This window comes from Pangasianodon hypophthalmus, chromosome 20 (genome assembly GCF_027358585.1).
Source record: "Pangasianodon hypophthalmus isolate fPanHyp1 chromosome 20, fPanHyp1.pri, whole genome shotgun sequence".
Classification (NCBI taxonomy): Eukaryota; Metazoa; Chordata; class Actinopteri; order Siluriformes; family Pangasiidae; genus Pangasianodon; species Pangasianodon hypophthalmus.
In genome coordinates, this window is record NC_069729.1 from 11,537,750 (window position 1) to 11,554,438 (window position 16,689).

General features: G+C 39.9%; 1 protein-coding gene across 2 annotated transcripts in view; it reads left to right on the forward strand.

Annotated features, from left to right (window-relative positions):
• hdac11 (histone deacetylase 11) overlaps window positions 1-16,689 on the forward strand; it is a 40,940-nt gene that overhangs the window by 12,554 nt on the left and 11,697 nt on the right. For both annotated transcript variants that reach the window (XM_026932743.3, XM_034314370.2), the window contains 3 exons: window positions 8,078-8,120; window positions 9,471-9,547; window positions 10,583-10,645. In XM_026932743.3, coding sequence (XP_026788544.1) covers window positions 8,078-8,120; window positions 9,471-9,547; window positions 10,583-10,645 — 183 coding nt within the window. The remainder of the gene's footprint in view (window positions 1-8,077; window positions 8,121-9,470; window positions 9,548-10,582; window positions 10,646-16,689) is intronic.

A 16,689-nucleotide genomic window follows, 5' to 3' on the forward strand; every position in this document is an offset into this window, starting at 1 on the left:
CTTGTGGTCCCAGTACCAGAACCTCTGTTTTTTCTGGGTTTAGCAGGAGAAAGTTGCTTAGCATCCAGTCTCTTATGTCTATCGCACATGCCTCAACTTTCTTTAACTGGCAATTCTCATCTGGCCTAGCTGAGACGTATAACTGTGTGTCATCAGCATAACAATGGAAGCTAATATTATGTTTGCGGATTATGTTACCTAAAGGGAGCATGTATAACGTGAAAAGCAGTGGGCCTAAGACTGAACCCTGCGGAACGCCATATTCTACTCGATAACGTGCTGAGTGGTCACCGTTTACATCTACAAACTGATAGCGATCGGTTAAATAAGATCTAAACCAGTCAAGGGCTGAGCCCTTAATTCCTACGACCTTTTCCAGTCTGTGTAAGTGCCCATGTACTGCATGTAGAACTGCACAGTGATGGCTAAAATGCTGAAAAGGTTTAAACCCTTAGTTCTATTAACTTAGTGAAGATCATATATAGTAAATATGAAATTTCTGTACAGATTTGGCTGCTTTGTTATTCGTCCTGACCAGTAAAATTCTGCTAAAAAAATTTGCTGTACATTGTGTTGCTTTAGTGCTGAAGTACTCTGCATCAGTTTTTGGATTTATGGTGCTCTGTGGGTAACAATATAGTGAACTGACCAGTGAATATGCTTTGTCCACTGAAACTTCAAGCAACACTACAAAATGGCTGACACATAAATAGTGCACTGTGTGGTTAATAGGGAACAAATTGGGGCTCCCTAGTGGCGCAACAGAAAAGCGTTCAGTCTTCTGATGTGAGACTGTGAGAATCCCAAGGAAGCCACAGCCATCTGTGGCCAGTAATCCAAGGGAGCCATACTGAGCATGTTCTCTGGGTGGTAGGGATGACATACTCTTTCTCTCCCCTGTCAAACACACTGACACTAACCAGTTGCAGGTATTTGTGGGCTCGTGTATGCTGAAGAGGGCGTATAGCACTTCCCTGCACGTATGTTACACTGCCCTGTGATGCAGCATGAGCAGCAGTTCGAAAAGTTGCAGTTTGCTGGCTTCACATGTTTCGGGTTAATCTTCACCCTTTCCAGTTGGGGTAGCTGTCGTATAATAGAAGTGAGCTGGCTAGTGGTTTGGAATTGGCAAGACTGAAAAAAGGTGAGGTACTTAAGCTTGTGCGATATAATGATCAAGTCAAATCAAGTAGCTTTATTGTCCTTTTAGCCATATACAGCTGATACAGTACACAGTGAAATGAAGTAGCGTTTCTCCAGGACCACGGTGCTACATAAAACAACACAGAACTACATGAAACTACACAGAACTAAGTAAGACTACACAGACCTACACAGGACTACATAAAGTTCACGTGTGCAGACGTGCAAACAGCGGAAGACAGTAAAATAATTACTGAAACAGTACAATATGCACAGCAAAAGACAGTGCAGCACTGACCAATACACAGTTCTAGTGTGGATAAAGTGCCAGATGTAAACAGGTTGTGCAGAAAGATATAACAATATAATAATAAAATGCTGTAAATGTAAACATAGCATACTATGACATAGTATTCAGAAGATAAGCTTATAACATATATGGACATAGCAGTTATTGGGGTAGCAGCCAGGTAGAAAGTATAGTGACAAAAAATATAATATTTTTATAAATGTTAGCAGCAAAAATACAGGTGGTCAATACAGTATTTTGTGTGTTTTAGTGGCAGTTTAAGAAAGAAATGTGCAAAAATTGCTAAGGGAGTCGAATGGTGTTCAGTTGAGTATAAGTGTGTGTGTGTGCATGAGTGTATGTGTGTGGCAGGAGGGTGAAGAGTTTGTGTGAGGGGTGTGTGGGGCATCCACAATACTGGTGGCTTTGTGGATGCAGAGTGTGGTGTAAATGTCTGGAGGGAAGAGAGACTCCGATGATTGTCTCACCTGTTCTCACTATCCGCTGCAGGGTCTTGCGATCCGAGACAGTGCAATTTTCATACCAGGCAGTGATGCAGCTGCTTAGGATACTCTCGATAGTCCATGTGTAGAATGTGGTGAGGATGAGGGGTGGGAGATGGGCTTTTCTCAGCCTTCACAGAAACGCTGCTGGGCTTTCTAGGCTATTAAACTGGTGTTGAGGGACCAGGGTGAGGTTCTCTGCCAGGTGAACACCAAGGAATTTGGTGCTCTCGACAATCTCCACGGAGGAGCCTTTGATGTTCAGTGGAGAGTAGTCGCTCCATGCTCTCCTGAAGTGAACAACCATCTCTTTTGTTTTGTCCACGTTCAGAGACAGGTTGTTGGCTCTGCACCAGTCCATTAGCCACTGCACCTCCTCTCTGTATGCTGACGCATCATTCTTGCTGATCAGACCCACCATGGTCGTGTCATGGGCGAACTTGCTGATGTGATTCGAGCTGTGCAATGCCGCACTGTCGTGAGTCTGCAGAGTGAACATTAGTGAACTGATCACACAGCACTGGGGGGCCCAGTGCTCAGTGTGGTGGTGTTAGAGATGCTGCTCCCAATCTGGACTGACTGAGGTCTCCCAGTCAGGAAGTCCAGGCTCCAGTTGCAGAGAGAGGTGTTCAGGCCCAGCAGGCTTAGCTTTCCATTCAGGAAAGATTGTGTTGAATGCTGAACTGAAGTCTGTGAACAGCATTCAAACATATGTTTTTGTCCAAATGGGTGAGGGCCAGATGGAGAGTGGTGTTGATGGCGTTGTCTGGATGGGCAGCAGGGTCTTGATGTGCCTCATGAGGGGCAGCAGGGTCTTGATGTGCCTCATGACAAGCATCTCGAAGCATATCATGATGATGCGTGTGAGTGCGCCAGGACAGTAGTCATTGAGGCAGGACACTGAAGACTTCATTGAGAAAATGTCAGTGGGAACATATGCCAGCTGGTCTGCACATCCTCTGAGCACTCTGCCAGGAATGCCGTCTGGTTAAGCAGCCTTCTGTGGGTTGACTCTGCAAGTTTTTCTTACATCTGCCGTGGTAAGACACAGCACCTGGTCATTTGGAGGAGGGGTGGTCTCCCTCACCACCATGTCATTCTGCGCCTCAAACAGAGTGTAGAAGTTGTTCAGCACATCTGGAAGTGAGGCACCATTGTCAGAGGCAGGTGGTGATGTCCTGTAGCTGGCGATGGCCTGGATGCCCTGCCACATGTGCCGCATGTAGCCGCTGTCCTGGATATGGCTGCGGATTCTCTGGACGTGTGTGCACTTTGCCTCTCTGATGGCCTGGGAGAGTTTGGCCCTCACTGTTAGGGCCACCTTGTCACCTGCTCTGAAGGTGGAGTCTCAGGTCCTCAGCAGCACACGCACTTCTGGAGTCATCCATGGCTTTTGGTTGGAGTGTGTAGTGATGGTCATGGAGACAGTTATATCATCAATGCACTTGTTGATGTAGCTGGTCACTGATGCCATGTACTCCTCCAAGTTGGTGGAGTCGCCATTGGATGCAGCCTCCCTGACCATGTACCAGTTAGTGTGCACAAAATAGTCCTGAAGACCAGGGATGGCTCCTGCTGACCAGGTTTCAGCTGCTTCAGAACCAGTTTGGAGCGGTTTGATGACCTACACAATATTATGTTACTATGATATCCAGTGACATTTATCGCAGATTATATTGAAGTACCAGATCTGCCAACTTCATATGCGTTTTGCGTAGGAGGTGTTTTGAGCTTACCAATATTTACACACTTCCTTTAAGCTCCACACACCTTCCACCAATCTCATGCACACTCACAAGTCATCTCACAAGAAGATGCTCGCATGGGCTCCCTCATGGTAAATGGAGAATATTTTCAGTTCATTAATGTGAAATAAAATCTGTCAGAATATATTCATCTTAGCTAACGTTAGACAAGTATATTTTCAGCATCAGATTTCTATATTTATTAGGGACGTCTGACAGCATTACTGTCAGATCTGTACTGTTATAGAAAATTAATCAACACTTTTTGACCAATCACAACAGAGAATTCAATAGCACTTCAGTATAAATAATAACTAGTGAATGAGTGAGTGAGAGAGAGATTTCAGAAATACATCAGTTTTTCCTATATAGCTGTGCCAGATGGTGATGGTGGGGCACCTGCGCCTTGGTGGACTCATCCATAATGGTTGGAGCTTGTGATAAGTCTGCTTCACATCACTCTTTCTGTCTCTGAGATGGAGAGTGTAATTACGCCACCCGTCTAGCCCTTCTCACTAGCATCCACGCACTGCTAATTGACCACCGGTCTCGTCTGGCTGTGGAGCAGCATGTGGCAGAGCTTTGAGGGAAGAGTTTGTGTGTAGGTGTTGTTTGGAATTGGTTTGCTGTACCACAGGGACAGAGAGGCTTCAAACCTTTTCCCAAACCTCTTAATTAAATTCTCCAGGCCATTATGGAGGAAGTTAGACTGGGACTCTGTGTGTGTGTGTGTGTGTGTGTGTGTGTGTGTGTGTGTGTGTGTGTGTGTGTGTGTGTGTGTGTGCTTTGTTTGTGTACAATATATGTTTCAGCTGCAGTTCTTTTCTTGCTTTTCTTCTTCATCAAGACTGGGGTGGATATGACATGGTCTGAATTTACACTGTCCTGAGAGGCAGCAGTGGTACAGAAATAAAGAAGAGACATAAAAGTGGATGTAGGCAGCGCCTAGTCTCCCTTTTAGGACTTTAAAAAGAGCCAAACTGCTTCCATCCATCTTGCAGGAAAAAAAACAACAAAAAACAACACGTGGCATTTTTTCGGCCACGCTGACACAGGCAGTGCAGTCTGTAGCTGCCGTGGCTGTTTGCCGCTGGCAGCCATGTGTGACGCTTCCTCTCAGCTTAATGTGTGTGAATGAGGGTTGTGGAGAGGTATGAGATGTGTCAGTGATTGATGGTTCCATCAAAATGATTCTGCTTGACATTTGGAGCGGCAGCTTAATAGCTTTCCAAAAATGTAATACATAGGCCAATATATGCGAGCTATTCTCCCCAAATTGGTGAAGGATGATTGCAATTTCAAACATCGTATGCTCTAGCAGGTGGGTCCAGTATCAAGGAGATGGAGGCTGAGAAAAGGAAAGAAAGAGAGGGGAACTATTGGTAGAGAAACAAAGGGTGAAGAACAACATAGAGAGAGAGAGAGGAATTAGTTATTTAGAGTGGTGGGCGAGAAAGAGAGAGAGGAGTGAGAGAGGGAGGGATGTGCCTCTTGGAGCCAACACCTTGATAACTTTGTCATCATGCAAAGCCTTGTACTGGGACTCGGGAAAATCACTGTATTAATAAGGCTGTATCTGTGTGTGTGTGTGTGTGTGCATGCATGTGCGGTTTCTTAGTGTAACTGTAGAAAATGTGTGAGTGAGGTTCTCTATTTCCTGCTGTGGCTTCCTCACAGGAGAGGGGCATTAGTGTATGGTATATTGATTACATGGACTTTTCTCACCAGTGCTTGCCTCTGGATTACTACCTGAACTTGCACATAAACTTGTGTGTACTGGAAGTAGAAATAATAAATTGACAATTGCTAAAAATTCTGGTATAAATGTCTAACAACATCAGAGAGATATGCATTAGAAGAAGCCTTTATTTGTCACATATACATTACAGTGAAATTCTTTTGTTCACATATACAGTATGGTGCCCCTGGAGCAGAGAAGGTTAAGGGTCTTGCTCAAGGGCCTAACAGTGGCTGCTTGGCAGTGCTGAGGCTTGAACCCTCGACCTTTTTATCAGTAACCCAGAGCCGTAACCATTTAACCTGTTAATGTACCTGCACTGGCTGTAAATGTACCTGTAAATTTCTTTTTTTGACCACATTTTTGTGTCATAATTACTTTCCAGATTTTTTATAAACTGTTACGTAGAGTTTATAAATGTTGTACACATGCTCCAGTAAAAGCAATTTCCAACAGACATGCACGTTATGGTAATATTTTTTATACGACCTTACACTACAGAAAAAGTGTCTGAAATATACAATTGAGAAGATATAGCAATTTAAGAGAAACATTTATCCGTACCTCATCCACGTATTTCGCTCTTGAATATGCACCCTTGAATGAATGTCTTCTTTACTGAAGCCACATTTACTAAGATTGCTAAATTGCTAAACATCGCTGAATGATGTTACGTGCTATATAATGGATGAAGCAGTATGGAAATTAGGTTTTCATGTGAAACTTGCTGACATTTGCATAAATATGGCTCAGTGATAACAGATTTAAAGGCGACGAAACACAAAACTTTTCAAAAAATATAAGAGAAAAGAGGTTAGACATGATTGTATGTTCTTTTAAATATACTATTAAAAAAAAACTTTATAATGGCTTTTTTGAATCCTGTTGGCTTCGGCCGTGCAATCTAATATGAAATCACATTTACTGCTGTAATATTAAATAATGATTTCAAGAAACTTGAATATGTTTGCCTTATCTTTGGTCCAAATGACAGAAATCAGCTTTTACAAATTGAATACCTACCCTTCTGTTGTATTAATTTACACTCCAAATTAGAAACACTCCAAATTGCATATTCATTATGCATTTTTACTTGTGATGCAATCCTCTGTAGAGCCTGTTAGGAATTCTGCTTGCATGTTATGGAATCTTTTCTACATATTTTTTACATAAGCAGTTTTATTCTTTACTTGACCATTTACATGGTAAAATAGCCAAAATATGCACAATATTAATAGTGAGAAAATAATACCTTGTCAGTTCAAAAGCTTGCACCTGCCTTTCTGTATATATTCTCTAATAACTTGTATGGCAACGTTTTCTACAGCAACGTTGTATGGCAACGTTTTTATAAGTGCCTTTCATATTCTCTGAACATCTTTTGGATCCTTTTCCCATTATTCTTTCCAGATTTTGAGATACAATGACTGACATCTTCAGTAGGAACACTAGTACACCTGCACAGACTCACTGAATCTTCAGCTGTCTAGTTTCAGTGAACCTGTGCCCACTGTAGCCTCAGATTCCTCTTCTTGACTGACTGCTCAACACTCCTGTAAAGGGTGGATACTTGAATTACTGTAGCCTTCCTGGTCTGACTTCTTTCATCAAAAGAACTTCTTCTCAATGGATTTTTTTTTTTGCACCATTCTGTGTAAACTCTAGAGACTGTTGTGTGTGAAAATACTTGGAGATCAGCAGTTTGTGAAATACACAAACCAGCTTGTCTGGCGCCAATAACCATACCACATATCACTGAGATCACATTCTGACCTCATTCTGGTGTTTGTTGTGAGCATTAGCTGAAGCTGTTGACGTGTATCTGCATGATTTTATGTATTGTGTTGCTGCAACTTGACTGGCTGATTGGATAATTGCATGAATATGCAAGGGCACAGGTGTTCCTGTTAAAGTGGCCGGTGAATGTCTAACTCAGTCATACACTGCCTTCTACAGATAAACTCTGGAGACTGAGAGGGTTATGGAAACCATTTCAAATATTTTTCAAGATTTTTGATTTCGTCTTATGTTTCTGATGGTTGTCTTGTTTTAGGATAGACCCATTTTTAACATCATGATTGCAAGTTTAAAACTTTACCATGAGGACTTTCATTCTTTATGTATGTACTTTAGTAGCTATGAAATGCTTAAGGATTGCAGTGAATAGAACAGTGTGAGGTTTTTGGAAACTTTAAGTATTTGACTGTTGATTTGTGCCAATAAATCAGTGCTAACGGCCTTCCTCAGAAAAGCACTTGCTATTTTAATTTCAACATTTGCAATTTTTTCTTTTTCTTTTTTTTTTTTTTTTTTTTTTTTTTTTTACAGCAGCCAACCCTCCAAATTCCATAGATTTAATAAGAGCATGTTTCAAAGCCTGTGTTAAAATTGCATCATCGTGCATAATGTAGTCACAGATCCTGAAGCATGGCCCTTTCATAACTCTTCAGACACTCCAAAAACTCTTCAAAAAACTTATTTACGTGTGGCGTCTCCCTAGAATGTCTGTGTCTGTGTGTGTGTGTATATATATGTGTGTATATACATATACATACACACATATATACATATACATACACACACACACATTATGTGTGTGTATGTATATGTATATATGTGTGTATATAATGGATTACTTCAGATTTCTTTTGTTTTATAGGCTGGAAAGCTCGCCATGGACAGAGGATGGGCAATTAACGTGGGTGAGTTCTTTTTCATAGTCTTTAATTTTGTTTAGCCTACAGTGTTATCTTGTTATCAGGCTGTTTAGGCAATGTTAAATGGTAATGTTAGTCAGCGCGTATGTTTCATTTGTTTGTTATTTTGTGTAATTACCGTGAGTTGTTATTAAAAATTATTATTTAACAAAAGCACTGTTGTGACATAAATAGAGCGATTAGGATGAAATGTTTGCTAAGTTGTACTCCATTCTGTGTTCTGACTATGTTATTATAAAGCACTTAGAGAAACTTCAGACCTTGATATTTCCAGAATTACAGGGTTGTACAGATCAGTAGTTCAGGTGCCTGGGACAAGCAGAATCCATATCTGGGCTGTTAGATTCTTATTCATAGTTGCCTGGTGGATAAGTATGTTCAGCAACCAGAGGAGGAAAATAAACTCTACTTCCTTCTGACCTTTTCAGAACAGAAGTTTAAATTTATTATGCATGTTTAATCATAATGCACTTCACAGTGCTGCAAAGGTCATGCATTTTTTAAATAAACTTTTTAATAAATCGTAAAGCTAATCAGGGAAACATACGGCTACTAAACAAAATGACCAATCACTGGCCTTTTTTTTTGCTTTCTCTTACTCAGCAAATCACAATCAGTGTAGCAAACCCCAGAAGTGTTAACCTGGAGATTTTCTCTGCTTAGACACACAGGCGATCTAGTTTAAAAAAGCCTGCTATGTCTAGTGATTCATCGTAAGTTTACATTATGTTTATATTTGGCATATATTTATTTTTATTTGTGTCCTAAGCTGTAAATATAACGTTAAGACATGGAAAAGTGTTGCTATTCACCTTCACCTGGGTAAATCCACTGTTCCACTAGCTGTGATATTCCTGATATTATTTGGGTAGTGGATTATTCCTAACACAGTAGTAAAATGGAGATGTTAGTGTGTGTTGTGTTGGTAGCAGCAGCATATTTTAAACACCTCAACAGGTTGAGAGTAGGCGTCAACTTAAAAACATCTAGCCAACATTGGTGCTTGGGTTAGAAACTGATCTAACACACCCGCTAAACATGATTGAGCTGAATTTGATGTTTTTGAGCAGGGAAATCTCCAAACTGTGCTGAATTCCAGCTTTCCAGGACTGGAGTTGGGAACCTCTGTCTTCAGATAAACATGTAAATCGCTGTTTAGCATGAATTACCCAGGTGATAAGCTTTGTTGTTGTATTGGAAAACAGGATCCTTTTTTGTTATTGCACCTCAGTCCTGCTATCCGCCCAGTGGGACTCTTTTTTTTTTAATGGGATCTCCTGAGGGGCTGTGTATGGCTGATAGCACTCGATCTGCCTTTCTATCTTTCTGTCTCAGGAGGAGGCTTTCACCACTGTTCCAGCGACAAGGGAGGGGGTTTCTGTGCGTACGCCGACATCACACTTGCTATTAAGGTACAGCACAAGCATTTCAAAACATCCTTTTTTTGAATAATAGGCTGCAGATGTAGCAGCAGATGTAGATTATCCTCTGTTTTAGGCCATTTAACTGTCACATTCCGTTCACTGCTTAGCATAGAATGTAACGTACAAGTAATCATTTTTCATTTTTTGGGCAACATAATTAGAATATTTATTTAAAATATCCAATATATACATATCTGCATTATTAGCAAAATAAACCAATAATGTCTGTCTGCAGATCACAGACCACAGGAAGTAGGAAATAGGAAGAATGTGTTCCATATACAGCTTCTCCTTGTATCTTCACAGATTTTGGAATGAACCATCTAGATATAACTTCTGAGAAATTTAAGTCATATTTATATATGATCTGAATATGCACTGCATATATTAGTCAGCTAGATAACATTAGATAACCAGGCTTTTTTTTTTTTTTTTTTAAATAAATAATCAAAATAGTCACCACTAGCAATAGCCAGCTAGTTAATATGAGCCGAGCAGACAGGTCTTCTGAGAGGATTTTAGCTCGTATTCGGGGATGTACATAATCTTCACTAACATTAAAGGGTTTATCTCCCCAGCTTGCAGTCTACATATAGACCTTACTCAAATAAACAGCATCATGGATACTCTTTGTACGCAGAGGCACAAATTGTCCCATAGGGTGCAAATAAAAGAAATGTGACTGGGAATATATTAACCATTTTTATTTTTAAGACTAGTCATTTTGTAAACATTTAATAACTCAGCTCAAAAGGAAGTGAGCCAAGAACATCAAATGCCATTTAATACAAATGTCATTTTTTAAAAATATATTTTATTATGGTATAGCCATCATTAAATAAGGAAAAAAAAAAGAATTCTTTCAACAAATGCATAAATATCTCAGACATCAGTCTTTTTCTCTGTTTTGCCCTCCTCTCCCACATACATACTGATTGTTGGCATGTAAATGTACACACAAGCACGGCGTCTTTTTTCTTGTGAAACTGTAAAATCCGACCGTTGTGTGTTTTCTCTCTACAGTTTCTGTTCGAGCGAGTGGAGGGCGTCTCCAGGGCCACCATCATCGATCTGGATGCTCATCAGGTGAGCAGCAGTAATTTTCTGAGATGCTGCAAAGGAATTGACGCTATAGACAAGATAATACTTCCTGTATAGCACTGCAATCAGTTGGACTGTCTGTTGCCAAGTTTTCAGTGTGCTATTACAATAATTGCAGGATAATTACTGTACGATAATGACAGAAAGGATGATATTTACTGTAAATACTTATGCCTGTTTTTCAGATGTTTAATAGGAACCCCTGCACATTATATTTTAGGTGTAGTACAGAAAGTTTCCAAAGACACATGATGTTTTGGATACATGTCCTTCATCAGCTGTGCAAACAGAGTGATTCTGAGGCTGTAGAAGGTGATCTCAGTAGATATTCAGAATGGTTGATGATGAAAATAGCTGTTGTCAAAACATGACATTCATTTCATGGGGCTTCAAAGTGCTGAGAGTGTAGATGAGCTCTTTTTCCTATGTTTTCTCACTTAATTGCTTCCATCATAACAACTAGCAGTGGAAGCAGAAACATCATTAATGTTATGTCCTTCACTGTCTCCTTTTTTTTTTTTTTTTAAACCTGAAGTGGGTATACAGTGGATATAAAAACACTGTTAAAATTGCAGTTTTTTGTGAAGTAATAGATAAAGAAGAGATAGATAAAAGATAAAAAAAAATGAAAAGACAAATCATGTCAGAGCTTTTTCTACTTTTAATGTGAAATAGTAACCAACAAAATTCTAGTGAAATATAGAGGTCGTACCACAAGATGCAAACAGACAGGAAGAACTGGAAGACCAGATTGGAATTTGCAAAGAAATGCAGAGATGAGCCACAAAAATTCTGGAACCAAGATAAACCCCTACCAGTGATGGAGTGATGGAAAGGCCAAGGTGTGGAGAAAGAAAGGATCTGCTCATGATCCAAAACCTACAAGCTCATCGGTCAAGCACTGTGGCGGTAGTGTCATGGCCTGGGTTTGAATGGCTGCTTCTGGAACAGGTTCACTAATCTTTATTGATAATGTAACTTATGCTGATAGCAGGAAAATGAAATCAAAAGTCAATTTACATGGAAAAAGATGGCCAAAGTGTGGAGAAAGAAAGGATCTGCTAATGATATAAAACATATCTCATCGGTCAAGCACAGTGGAGGTAGTGTCATGGCTTGGGCATGGCTGCTTCTGGAATGGGCTCACTATTCTTTATTAATGATGCAACTCATGATGGTAGCAGCAGAATGAATTCAGAAGTCTACAGAATCATTCTGTGTGCCAAGTTACAGCGAAATGCATCCAATCTAATTGGAAGGAACCTCATCATGCAGCAAGACAATGACCCAAAACGCACTGCCAGCACAACCAAAGACTTTACCAGGGATGAAAAGGTTTTAGACTGGCCATGTCAATCACCAGACCTTAACCCAAGTGAGCATGTATTTCACCTCCTGAAGAGGAGACTGAAGGGAGAAATGCCAAAAAACAAACATCAACTGAAAGAAGCTGCAGTACAAGCCTGTAAAAGCAACACAAAAGAAGAATTTAACAGTTTGGTGATATCAACAGGTCACCGACTTGATATAGTTATAGTTGCAGTAATATGCAACCAAATATTACGTTATGTACTTTAAATTACTTTAAAATTGTCCAATAATTTTGCTTGGCTATAAATTAGATGATCAGCCACCAGAGGTACCATGTTCCAAGTTGTTTGACACATCTAGATGTAAATATCAGGAAAACAAATTTAGAAGCACACAATCGCATAGGATGTCTTTGTATGCTGAAGCATTACAGTTTCCCTTCACTAGAAGGAAGAAGTCCAAACCTGTTCTAGCACATCACCTGACATCAGCACCTGATCTCGGTAATGCTCTTGTGACTGAATGAGCAAATCACCACAGCCATGCTCCGAAATTCAGTGGAAAGAAGCGTGGAGGTTATTAATAATAATAATAATAATAATAATGATAATAAATAATAATAATGGGAAGAGAAGAGTATAGAGAAGGAAAGGAAGGGCTAATGATCCAAAGATTCGACATCATCTGTCAAACATGTGGAGGAAGTGTTATGGCATGGGCATGTATGGCTGCCAGTGGAACTGGGTCACTGGTGTTTATTGGTGATGTGAGTGCTGATAGAAGTAGCAGGATGAATACTGAAGTGTATAGAACCATACTTTCTGCTCAGATTCAGTCAAATGCTGCTTCATTTCAAATCCACTGTGGTGGTGTACAGAGGCAAAATGACAAAAATTGTGTCACTGTCCTAATACTTATGGACTTGACTCTGTGTGTGTGCGTGTGTGTGCGTGTGTGTGCGTGTGTGCGTGCATGCAATATGCTGAATGACACAAAGCTTAGAATGATTATCAACTCTGCAGATGATTTTGCGTACCATTCTTGCATTCATTGCTAGATTAGTCAGCTGTTCATTCTCTGTTAATGTCCCTGTGCTTGGGCACTTTTTGTACTTTCCAACTACACTAGCATGGCAGATTTTCTTCATTTAAAAAATTAGCACGTTGAGAATAATCCTTCACCAGCAGCCACAGGCTCTGCTGTTCATTTAGAGACTGTCATATCACAAGTCACCTGAAGCTACGCAACCGTGATTAAGACCTTACGAGACTCATGCATGTCACCTGAGGATTTTTAGTTCTTTAGCTCTCAGCCCAGGAGCCCAGGACAAGTGAAGGTGAGCAGAGAGAGAGAGATATCAGTGAGCACCCGAGGGAAGACAGGACAAAAGGAGAGACAGAAACATTAGGAGACAGAAACATTCTTAATACATACAGTGCCGTGTGATGTAATTTTTCTCACCAGGTAACAAATTTTCTATGAGAATTATACAGTATCTAGCTTTAGAATGTTCCAAGGAGGGAATAAAACATGACGGGGTATATGCTGATTATTTTCCTATAACAGCATGTCCCAAAGTGTTCTATTCTGCTTACACCACAGCTATTTGCCAGAAGTTGTGATTTTTAATTTTTTAATGAATGACACTTTATGCTTTTGAGCTGTTCATAGTTACATTTAATGCTGTGGAAAATTTGCAAAACAAGACCCTGTTCTCACTTACATTATAACAGTTTACAGCTGTAAACTTCGTTTAAACGTCTTTTCTTCATTAGCCATTTTTAAAGTCATTAATTAAGATAAAAATGCAGTTAAGACAAAAAATGAAGCTTGTCCTGTTACAGAGAAACAGCAAAGTGTAAACTCCTCTGTCCTGCAAAGTTTTGTGTGTGGTGGAAAACCTAGTTACAGTTTTACAGTTTTGTCTCTCTGCCCCATCCTTCAGTGGAAAAAAGCCACCATAACACCACAGCTGACCAGATATTATTTTGCTAATGGATCATCTCATACTTACTAGACACATGTTGTTTATATTAAGAGACTGACTATTGCTTACAGTCAGGTCCATAAATATTGAGACATCGACACAATTCTAACATTTTTGGCTCTATACACCACCACAGCTGAGAAGCCAATTGTCCCATTACTTTTGGTCCTTTAACAAGTGGGAGGCACATATGCAAACTGTTGCAATTTCTACACCGTTCACCTGATTTGGATGTAAGTACCCTCAAATTAAAGCTGACAGTCTGCAGTTAAAGCACATCTTGTTCGTTTCATTTGAAATCCATTGTGGTGGTGTATAGAGCCAAAAATGTTAGAATTGTGTCGATGTCCCAATATTTATGGACCTGACTGTATGTTTGACATGTCTTTTCAAATTGTTAGTCTTGTGGTAGTGTCAGCATGAGATAGTCAGCTCACTGGCTGTCTGATGTATACTCTACACTTATCTAGTCATTTACAATCTCATTAGCTAATGGTAGATGTATGCATTTGCTTCTGTGCTTTCATTTTTTTAATCACTCCAATGGAGAAACAAACATCAGAACACTGTAACAGTAATGAGCTTTCCAGGGAAAGGTATTAAAAAAAAGTTTTTGAGATGTTCTGTTTAAATCAATTAGTGGCAAGGAAATGTGATATCTTTGTATGTTTGCTGACGTTTTCCCAACTCTCTCCCCTGTACATGAGGCAAAAACAGCAATTTATGATTTGCCCGGTCAGTCAGAAAGCCTCTTTTTATTACAATAGACTGTAATTTTATACCTACAAAATGGACCTACACTGATGTTTGATTAAATGGACATTGAGTGTCAGTAAAAAGAATGTGTACCTAATAAACTGGAAAATATATGGCCAATTAAAATGGACCTATATTGCAGATGACAAAGCTGCAAATATTTTGTCATGCAAGTGGTTAAGTAAGGTAATAAATTAAATAATAAAACACAATGAGACATGATGTTTTTGGAAAATAATCAAAGATGGGGTGAAGTGATGCATCCGGATGCATATCAGAGCTACAGTGCCCACCCCGAAGTTGATTATTTTCCAATAACAGCATGACCAAAGTCTTTTGTTCCTCTTACACCACACCAGTTTACCAACAATTTAAATTTTTAATTTATTAAAATAAATGACATGTCATTCCAAGTGTGTAACGATATGACTTATACACCACAATATGGTCTATACATCACGATATGGCATGTACACCACGATATGAAATATCTCGATTCAATGTGTCGAAGTATCAAATGATACATTTAACAGTCTTAACAGTTCTTCATAAAATATCTGTTATATACTTAAACTCACTCCCTCTGAAAAAGTAACGTCTTCTTTATTTCAAATCAGGAGAGGCAACAGGGTTTAAGTAAAAACACACCCCCTAAGCACAGTTTTTTTTAATGAGCTAATACATTAGAAAACTAGCTGGCACTAATACCGTTGCATCTGCACCAACATCATGTACTGTAGACGAACATCAAGACACTCTCTCTCTCTCTCTCTCTCTCTCTCTCTGTCACTGCTTTTCCTGGCTGGTTCTATCCGGGTTAAAGAAATTACCATGGCGGTTGGGAAGTTCATAGCTGCAGATATGAGACTTTGCTCACTAGTGGAGAACGCAGGGTTCAAAACCAAGTTTGAGCTACAGAGAGCTGCCTGACTCAAACACCCCCTTTGAGAGTCACGCTAGCAGGGGTGTGGCGTGGTGGAATTTAAGTCAGTAAAGACACAAAGAAAAAGAAGAAGAATGTGTCTCCTTTTTCCAGTGCCTAAACTTTTTGACCTAGATTCAGGTCTTGTGTAGTTTTTGAGATGTAGTTGGGGTGGATTTTTTCAAAGACCTGGCAACCCTGCACATCAGTGAAGGCTTGGCCAGAGTGTTCGTGTTTAATTAGCCATGTTTTAATTTTGTTACATTCTAATGTAAAGCTTTTGTTTTGTTATATGCTGCTAAGTGACTGAATGGATTATACAAAAATTGTCTTTATTAAGTTTCAATTAATTTCCTTTTAAAATGTTGAATGTTTTAATCAATTGAAAATCAAAACCTAAGGCACATATTCAGACAGTGCTTATTTTTGATGTATTGAAAATGTAACGTATTGAGTCACCACTGTTTTGTGTTTTAAATTTAAATTTGTTTATCATTACACCCATAACATTCACATACACTGTATTGCCAAAAGTTTTGGGACGTCTGCCTTTACATGCACATGAAATTTAATGACATCCCATTCTTAATCCGTAGGGTTTAATATAGAGTTGGTCCAGCTTCAACTCTTTTGGGAAGGCTTTCCACAAAGTTTAGGAGTGTGTTTATGGGAATTTTTGACCATTCTTCTAGAAGCGCATTTGTGAGGTCAGGCACTGATGTTGGACGAGAAGGCCTGGCTCGTCCCAAAGGTGTTCTGTCGGGTTGAGGTCAGGACTCTGTGCAGGCCAGTCAAGTTCCTCCACACCAAACTCGCTCATCCATGTCTTTATGGACCTTGCTTTGTGCACTGGTGCGCAGTCATGTTGGAACAGGAAGAGACGATCCCCAAACTGGGGCCAAGCCCAACCCCTGAAAAACAACCCCACACCATAATCCTCCACCAACAAACTTTACACTTGGCACAGTGCAGTCAGGCAAGTACCGTTCTCCTGGCAACCGCCAAACCCAGACTCGTCCATCAGATTGCCAGACAGAGAAGCGCGACACGTCT